General features: G+C 39.3%; 1 protein-coding gene across 2 annotated transcripts in view; it reads left to right on the forward strand.

The window, feature by feature from the left end:
• LOC143711111 (natural resistance-associated macrophage protein 2-like) overlaps positions 1–6486 on the forward strand; it is a 29895-nt gene extending 23409 nt beyond the window's left edge. Inside the window, exons 13-15 of one of the 2 annotated variants that reach the window (XM_077202441.1) lie at positions 2598–2751; positions 5401–5532; positions 6419–6486. In XM_077202441.1, the coding sequence (XP_077058556.1) occupies positions 2598–2751; positions 5401–5508 (262 nt within the window). In that variant the 3' untranslated portion in view covers positions 5509–5532; positions 6419–6486. Of the gene's footprint in view, positions 1–2597; positions 2752–5400; positions 5533–5639; positions 5896–6418 lie in introns of those variants that run through there. The other variant, XM_077202442.1, reaches the window with a different exon arrangement.
• The last annotated feature ends 3667 nt before the right edge of the window (positions 6487–10153 follow it).

The following is a 10153-nucleotide window of genomic DNA, read 5'->3' on the forward strand; positions in this document are numbered from 1 at the left end:
GCAAACTCGAGAAACAATGGGCTATATTCTGGGTTTATCTGTTCATATGCTTTTCAGGTTAACTGTATACTGAATTTGGTCTTTTAATATCCCTGTTATGGGTGTAAATCATCACTGGTCTCACAATTCAATTCCATTACGATTATGTCAACGATTTGATTCGATTCAATATCAAAATGCATCACGATGCGTTGCAATATCACTGCACATCGACTTCATTTTTGTCAATTAATACAAGCAGTCAGATATATGAACTTTTTATTTTATTTTTTACAGTAAGTACATTTCCTGAATGTAGTCAAACAAAACTTAAGTCTGAACACAGCAAACGACAGGAGCATTTAGAACTAATAAGCACTAGTAAATACTAAAAGGCATAAAACTGTCAAGTAGTGTACTTAAGTTACAATAACGCTCACACACACACACACACACAGTCGCATGCACACACACACACACACACACACACAGACACACTTGCGCATGTGCTGTAAATGTTAAAATAGCAGGGTTCCCACGGGTCAGTGAAATCCTTGGATGTCTGTGAATCTGAAACAAAAACAGAAAGTTTTTGAAAATAAGCACACATAGATACAGGTCCTTGAAAGTGCTTGAATTTATTTTGTGCAAGAAGTTTTCTGGAAAAAAATCCATATTATTCCCTCCGGTCCGCTAATGTGTTATTTCGCCAACACTTCGTGGCCTATGCCTACTAGCTTGCTTGATTAACGTTAGTTACACGTATTTACGCATAATTACCCGTTATGTTAAAGTCCCTGTAAAGTCAAAATTAAGTATGTGTTCTGAGTTTGTCACACCTCAGAAAAATGTGTTATTAGCCACCCAGCCAAATTTGAATGATGAAAAAAGCCAGCAAGTACATAAAATAAGCTATCAAAATCTTGAAAAAATGAGCTGTAGTCTCTGCTCTCAAACGCTGGGGGCGTGTCCGCTGGCTGCGCTGAAACCACGCCCACTCGCGGGAAAGCTGCCGTCGAGTTACTGTGTGGACTACCTACTATATTATTAATTACTGTATAACACAAGCACACCACACAAGGCAACTTACACTCATTGGTGGGCATGCACTGCCGATGATGGCACCAGTTGTCGGCGCGACGGGAGGATGAAGGCAGAGGCAGGAGATACTCCATTCACCAGTAACGGCGGATTATCAGTGAATCCCAGCAGTTGTCTCCGACGAAAGTTTATAAAACTAACCCGTGTAAAATGATCACTACAGAGGCGGGTGTTAGCTGTGATCCTCAGCTCTCCATCAAGGTGTCTCTTTACAAAATCAATCTACCTTCTTGATGTGATCGTTTTTCGGAAATTTAAATAAGGACACCGATCTGTTTTGTACATGATCGCATCCAGGTAGTACGCATTTCCGTGACGACGACATAGCTAACTTGCAAACTTTAGGCTGTAGTAACTAATAATAGTACTGACAGTAACTCGCGATTGAGCGCCAAACTGATGCTAATGTGCTCTATTTATATTGAGCGGCCGGCCACCGGCCAGCCTCAGTGGCTCCAGTGCGTCATCAAATAGGGGCGTGTCCAGGAGCTCAGGGGCTCCAGTGCGTCATCGAGCCCCGTTTTAGCCCCGCCCAAAAAATCCGGAAAATAGCAATGGTGAAAAACTGTTTAACGGTCTAACTCCACAATTCAGTACTTCACAGTTCACAGTCTTTGTAATATGTTTTAGCAATACATTTCTAACATTTATAATGTGCTTAGAATTTTTTTTTTGAATTGCCTTTACAGGGACTTTAAGTGTTTACCGCGTGTGGTGCTTTGTGTTGTACGTTGCCATGACGTTTACGTGCGCACGAAACTACTATGATGGAACCTCAGCGTTTCAGACGCGCCGTGAAACATTGCAAAAATAGTCTGGTTACATGAGGCTAAGCTCTTTTCAATAAAATCCATGCAAAAGTTAATATCAGATCATTTTAGAATACAGTAAAGGATGTACTGAATATTCTTCAGTTTTATGCAAAACAGAAATACGACAAATAGAATATCAAATCTCTGTCATATGGCCAGAAATAAATGCAAAAAAAGGTGTCTTTTTTGCTTAGTTGTGTTTGACACATGAAAACTGTAACAATGTATCTTACAAGGTAACACGATCTGACCATGATCTCACTTGAAATGTGTCCCCACATTAAGTCCTTGAATTTGAGGGTATTGGACCTGGAAAGTGCTTGAGAGGTCCTTGAATTTGAAGTCAACCAAGGTGTGGGAACCGTAAAATAGTGAGTGCATTTTTGTATTACTCGCTTTTGTGTTTCGCTTCCCTCCGCCAATTTTCACTAGTGCGAAAAGCGTGTATGGGAAATATGAAAAATGACTGGCGACCGATGGAGGAAAGCCATGCTTTGCCCGCCAATATAAGGGTGTGACGTCATGTGAAAACTATGATTCGCACTTTATACAAAGCAGCTTCACAGTAGTAAAATAATGATCAGTGAGGTAAACTTCGTCAAATCAGTCAGCTGTTTCAGTAGGTGGAGTTACAGTATAGATCTGATCAACAGTTCCAGTCCTGTCATGTTTTCCAGTGGACTGAGGATTGTTCTGTGTTTGCAGCATGTGGAAGATTAGTGGTGGTGTGCTCATCCTGCTGGTGTGTGCCATCAACATGTACTTCGTGGTGGTGTATGTGACTGCTCTCAACAGCACCGTCCTCTACGTCTTCTCTGCCCTCCTCTCCTTTGCATATCTGAGCTTCGTCATCTATCTGGTGAGATCATGCGCAGTATCTGAACTCTAGACTCAAAGCATCCTTCATTTGAATGGCTCAGTTGTGCAGATCCTGCAGGTCAGCAGTTCGTCAGATGAAGTTTTAGACATCAATATTCCATCATATCCAGTGACAGAGTAAGAACAGCTGGAGCTATGAGGTTTCTCTTTATAACACGCATGATCAGCTGCCAGTCTGTATTAAATAGGGCTGGGAATATATATTGATGCATCGCGATTCGTGGATCGATTCTGAGCTTATTTTTTAACAGCAGATGGCGCTCTAGGCTAGTTTTTAACAGCATATGGTGCTCTAGGCTAGTTTTTAACAACAGATGTAGTTCTAGGCTAGTTTTTAAGAGCAGATGTCGTTCTAAGCTAGTTTTTAACCGCAGATGTCGTTCTAGGCTAGTTTTTAAGAGCAGATGTCGTTCTAAGCTAGTTTTTAACCGCAGATGTCGTTCTAGGCTAGTTATTAAGAGCAGATGGTGCTCTAGGCTAGTTTTTAACAGCAGATGGCACTCTAGGATGGCGCTCTAGGCTAGTTTTTAACCGCAGATGTCGCCCTAGGCTAGTTTTTAACAGCAGATGTCACTCTAGGCTAGTTTTTAACCGCAGATGTCACTCTAGGCTAGTTTTTAAAAGCAGATGTCGCTCTAGGCTAGTTTTTAACCGCAGAGGCTAGTTTTTAACAGCAGATGTTGCTCTAGGCTAGTTATTAACAGCAGATGGGCTCTTGGGTAGTTTTTAACAGCAGATGTCACTCTAGGCTAGTTTTTAAAAGCAGATGTCGCTCTAGGCTAGTTTTTAACCGCAGATGTCGCTCTAGGCTAGTTTTTAACAGCAGATGTCACTCTAGGCTAGTTTTTAACAGCAGATGTCACTCTAGGCTAGTTTTTAAAAGCAGGTGTCGCTCTAGGCTAGTTTTTAACCGCAGATGTCGCTCTAGGCTAGTTTTTAACAGCAGATGTCACTCTAGGCTAGTTATTAACAGCAGATGGGCTCTTGGGTAGTTTTTAACAGCAGATGTCACTCTAGGCTAGTTTTTAAAAGCAGATGTCGCTCTAGGCTAGTTTTTAACCGCAGATGTCGCTCTAGGCTAGTTTTTAACAGCAGATGTTGCTCAAGGCTAGTTTTTAACCGCAGATGGCACTCTAGGCTAGTTTTTAACAGCAGATGGAGCTCTAGGCTAGTTTTTAACAGCACGCTCAAATACTCACGAAGAAGAGCGATCGTGCGTTCGGCTGAGTCTGAGAATGTACTTACACCTCCGAATGCTTTTATGACATGAGATTAATGTAAACGGCCACTGCAAACACACATGTTATTAGCTTCAACATTTTCGAACCTTATGAATGATTATTTTATAGAAAGTTCAAGTGGTGTGTGTGTGTTTGTGTGTAAGGCATTGGAAGCCAGCATAGTACGGCTGTTTCCAAAGCACACACTTCATCTACTGTTAAAAACGAAGCTCAGAATCGCAATGCATTCAGAAAAAATCAGAAAAAATTGTAATCGATCCAGAATAATTTCTTGATTCATTCAAAATCGATTTATTGTCCCAGTATTAAAGTTGTTTGAGTTTGAACTGGTTTTGACACACTATGGATGGGAATTCATAATATATGAGAATTCTGCACAATCGTAGCTCCTCTTCCCACTAAACACAACAATGGTGACAATAAAAAAAAGCTTCATGCTGCAATTCATGATGGGTAGCTTTCATAGTACAAAACATCCTTGATTCCCAGGCTTTTTTGTTTTGGTTGTCATCGTTGTTGAGAATCATATGCAAAATCTTGATGTCTGTGTGTGACTACGTAATACATTTGCTCAAAACATTGTGTACGCATGCTTTGATCCACCATCAAATAAGTGATCATTTTGATGGTACTGGTCCATATAATGCAGTACCACAAGATTGGTGGTTAAAAATGCCAGAAATAAAGATAAAAGTCTTTGTGATGATTTTGTCATCATTAAGGAGCTGATAACAACAGCCAATCTAGCTTTTCTTGGCTTTCTCTGCCATAACAATGGTATTATACAAATACACAGTTACAACAGCAACAGAAAAGTTAAAGTGAATCGAATTGGGACCAAGAGCCCAACTAAAGCAAACACTGATCACCACAATGGTGACTTAAAATGAAACATCAACATCTAAACCTCATCTAAACAATGTAAGGAAATTACATTGATATAAACATGAGTTTTAATGTAATGCATCCTGAATGTTTATTTGGTCCAGAAACAGTATAAATTGTCTAAATGAGACCATAAATTATGTTGAAAATATGTCCACAATGGCCACATTTGAACTAGTTTTTAACCTTGTCCGAAGAGGGTCCATGAACGTCTATATCGGACGTACAGAACACGTAAAAAAAAGACGTCATAAAAACTTTCATTCTGGCTCCTCAGTGGACGTCTTTTCAACGTCCGACTTTTGTGACAAAGACGTTGAAAAGACGTCTTTTGGACATCATGTTACACGCATCGCTCATTTAAAATACTACAAATTCATTAAGAAGTAATTCATTTGCGTACGTGCATGTTGTGAATCATGTGGGAATCGTAGGTTCCCTGTACGTATGGATGATCAGTTATTAGTGGATGAGAGCCGATGTGCTGTTTCTTCTGTCCTCAGGTCTGGATCTGTCTGATCGCTCTCGGCGTCTCTTGGCTGAATTTCAGAGGATCGGTTCAGTTTCCAACAGCCGTTCTTATCGATGAACAGCCAGAGTTCGATTCCTGAACCAAACGCATGATCGCATCCAAAGTATGAACGTTTGTTCTTCTAATGTGAGGAACTGTGACAAACAGTACAATCCAAATATTTGTTTCTTTTCCTGATCCGTGGCTCTTTTCCTTTACCACGTTTTATAGATTATTATAGACTACTGCAGGTCTGGCAGAACTGATAGAGTAGATCTACTGAAGTAAGTTATTTACAGCAACAGCTGAGAAATATGCGTTTAAAATAATGAATTACTGAAATGACACAAAAGAACAGTCTGTGAAGATAATTCAACCATACAAAGTCAGTTTATGACATTAACTTACTAATGACTCTCGTTTGCTGATGAACGGCAGACTGAATGATTTCAACAGTTATGTGTTTTAAGTAAATAGCTGAATAAAAGAAGAATGAGTATTTATTTTATTGATGGAACGGCACAAGCGGCATCAGACGCCCGTCAGCTCATGCATCCTGTCGACTCTATCCCAGTCTTTATCTGGGCTGAAATCAAACGTTCTGGTTCTCGTTTCTGTCAATAAATCATTCATCCATCATCATTTTCATTGAATCATTTCACATGAAATGATTTTTCATTTTTTCCTGTTATTGTGCATCAATACTTCAAAACTTCAGTTTGGTCAACAGATTTTCTGCCTTGATTTGACAATATAATTAGGCTACCAGCGAGGCGTTTGAGAACGAAACGGGTTTCTGACTGAAGTATAGTTCGATAAGATGCAATACAGTTGATGCACCTTTATAGAAGTCACAAAAGTGCCTTTAAATCAATTTGACAAACTGATTCTTTCCATGTCATATTCTACATTCTTGTCATTGAACTTCTGATGTTTCGTCTCATTCACATTTTTGCTCTGAAATGCCAGTCGTGATGACTTTAATTTACTGTTTGTGTTTCTCTTTCCAGAATTCGGGCTTATTTCTGTCCACAGGGTGTAATTCTATTAAAAACTAATTAAATATAATAAACAAAAACAAGCCTAGACTTTTTTATGGCTGCTCTTACTAATGATTTTAACACATTTTATTGGTGTTTTGTGGTACAATATCTGATTTTTGGTGTTGTCCGCCACCAGAGTTTTCACATGCCGAGCCATATCTCAAACATTATTTATCACAAATTAATAAAAAATGCATATGAATTAAACATAACCTGAACTAATAAACTACATGCACAGATTTAGCATATATATGCATTTTGTACTTTATTTTGCTTAATTTCTACCTGTCCCATGTTTTATCTTCTTTATATTCTTTAGGGGCGGCAGTGGCTCAGTGGTTCATGTAGGTTATCTACAAACCGGAAGGTTGGTTGTTCAATCCCCAGGTTCCACCTGACCAAGTGTTGAGGTGTTCATGAGCAAGACACCTAACCCCAGCTGCTCCCGACGAGCTGGATGGCGCCTTGCATGGCTGACACAGCCGTCAGTGAATGAATGGGTGAATGCGAGGCAGTGTGTAAAGCGCTTTGGTGGCCATGGGTCTGTTAAAGTGCTATATAAATGCAGTCCATTTACCATTACCATTTATCTTGAGAATTTCTTAGCACCACTTCACGTAACAGTAGAACCGGTTCACGTAACCGCCCTGCTGGATCCGCCCTGATAATTCATGTTTTGGATCGGATCCGGATGAAGCTTTTGTTCTAAATGTTTCTTTTGATGCCAGATTATTTTTTTATTTTTTTTAACTGTTCTTTCTTTTTATACATTGACTGATATATTCACATCTACATATTTTATACAACACAATATTCTGGGGTCATAAAAGAGGGTGGGGAATAGTTGATGCAGACGACATAAATGCATGAATATTCTGAAAATATTCAGCACACTTGCAGAGGCTACATGTACACACATTTAATGTTTCTATTGTTTCAAAGACAGTCAATGCTTTGCTTCTTGATTTGTCTGAATATCTAATCAGAAAAAAAATCTATTTTAACACAGTTCAGAAGTGCCATTAAGCTCTTCTCCTTTCTTTCTCCCCACTTCCTCCTCTCTGCTTCCCCCCAGAAGAGTTTCTCAATCCAGGAATGCCAATTGGGCAATTACAGTATGTTTCAGATTTAGCAACTTTTCACACTATCCTAGCAGCTTTTTTCCCCAAAAAGCCCCTAGCAATCAATGTATACTTTTAAAATGTATTATTTGAAACCAGTGGTGTAAAGTAATGAAATACAAATACTTTGTTACTGTACTTGCTTATTTCAAATATTTCTACTTTTTGAGAAGGCCTACTTTAATTTGTTGATACTTTTACTTTGTATCAACACAAAATAATAGAGACAAAAGACTGAATAGATGACTCAGAAGATGACTAAACATCAGTTTGCATTTTAGAGTCTAATCAAAATAAAGTAATTTGACATGATCTTGAAAAACATTTAACTAAATACAGAGTTTTAGACTTATCATTTTCAGATTTTAAATATAAAATGGTCACACATATGGCTTTAGCTGCAGTGCATTTCTAGATTGCTCCAGGGCCAACTTCAATTTTATTTTTATGAAGATGTTTCATAAAAATAAATTTCTAATAACTTTACAAAACTTTGAAGCTATTTAAAAAAAAAAAAATTCATTATGACAATAATTAATTCTACATTTACAATAAACTACTAGGTGTCAGCTTTCAAATGAGATCATACTTGTGCTTTTAGTGCAAAGGGTGCATGAACTGTATCTGTTTAAGTTTGGGTATGCCATTTCTGGGGATTTTTCAAAAGTGGGCTTGAAGCTTAACAGGTTATCGATGTATAGTTTGTCAAGGTATAACATTAAATCTGATAGTAAATTTGAACTAAATAAACAAAAAACGCGTCAGTGCGCCGGCGCACTGAAGAAGGTTAAGAGGCTCAAGATCAGGAAAGCAGCAGGGCCGGATGGGATCAGTCCTGCTTTGCTTAGCCATTGTGCAGCTCAATTGGCGCCTGTATTTTCCACCATTTTAACATCTCATTAAGCCAATATACAGTCGCACAATACTTTAAATGCTCCATCATTATTCCTGTGCCAAAGTCCTCAAAGATCACCTGCCTCAATGACTTCAGACCAGTTGCCCTAACATCTGTGGTAATGAAAGCATTTGAACGGATTATTCTGGCATACCTGAAATCCTGCACTTCCTTGCTGATGGACAATCAATTCGCCTACCAAGCCAACCGGTCCGTTGAGGATGCAATCAGTATAACACTCCATCATACCTTGCAACATCTAGAATCACCATACACCTACACACACATCCTGTTCATAGACTTTAGTTCTGCCTTTAACACTATTAACACATTTAAACTCTTTACCACACTCTTGGACATGAACATTGACCCAGCCATATGCCACTGGATAAGGAGCTTCCGGTGGAATAGATCACAGAGGGTGAGGGTTAATAACATAACCTCACACCCTCTCTCCCTCAGTACAGGAGCTCCTCAGGGCTGTGTTCTCTCCCCTGGACTCTTCTCCCTTTACACAGCACACTTTGCATCCATGGACACTTCAGTAAAAACAATCAAGTATGTGGACGATACAACCATTGTAGGCCTCATCTCAGACAATGATGAAACCCAGTACCGCATGATGGTTGACCAAGCTGTAAATTGGTGTTTGAACAATGACCTCCAGCTCAACAGCCAAAAACCCAGGAACTCAACACTGAACACATCATTGCAAAAGCTCAAGAAAGGGTTTACTTCCTCAGGCAGCTTAAAAAGTACTGGATCAAACATCAGCTCCTTGTTCTGTTCTATTCTGCTATCATCAAATCCATCATTACATCATCAATCACAGTATGGTTTGGGAGCACAGACAGCCAAACAAAGAAAAAACTACAACAGACTGTCAACAAAGCATCCAAGACCATAGGAAAACCACTGCCCTCAGTCGATTCGCTCTATACATATCGGACTGTAAAGCGAGCAACGAAAATCATCGCCGACCCGTCACATCCTGCTCACCACCTCTTCCAGCTCCTTCCCTCAGGGAGGTGCTACAGGTCACTCTCTAACAAGACCAAACGCGTAACTAACAGCTTTTCCCCCATAGCCATCAGGACTCTGTACTCCTCTCTTTAGTGTAGTAGTCTTCTCATACACTACACATGGTCATTTACCCACTGTATCTTGTATAGTTACATGTTGTGAAGTGTATTGTCTATTTGGTGTTTGTAATGTATACACATAATGTACCTAAAACAAATTGTTGTGTGGTTAAACAAACAAGCTAATCTAATGCCCATTTCTTATCTTGACTTTCTCTACCATAGCAAATATGCCTTATAAACACAGAAATATAACAGCCAGAGAAAAGCAATGCAAAGTATTCAATGGTGAAGAGGCCAACTAAAGCAAACACTGATCTCCATAATGGTGACATAAAAATGGACTGACTCTTTCCTTCAGTGATTCTGCCTGTTAACATCAGGTTTATTGTTAATCAACACTCAATTAATCACTTAATTATTTCATTAACTTTAACACTGCTTCTTGAGTGTGGACTCAAAGTAGGGCTGGGCGATATATCGCACGACATTGTTATGCGCATCTCGTCAGTAAAGCCGGTTCCTTGATTAGTAGTAAATCACCTTCACCTGCTTTCAGATGGAAGATATGATGCAGATGTGGCAGCTTGCGATCAGGAGTTTA

This window comes from Siphateles boraxobius, unplaced genomic scaffold (genome assembly GCF_051911475.1).
Source record: "Siphateles boraxobius isolate OS27281-9 unplaced genomic scaffold, OSU_SipBor_1 49, whole genome shotgun sequence".
Lineage (NCBI taxonomy): Eukaryota > Metazoa > Chordata > Actinopteri > Cypriniformes > Leuciscidae > Siphateles > Siphateles boraxobius.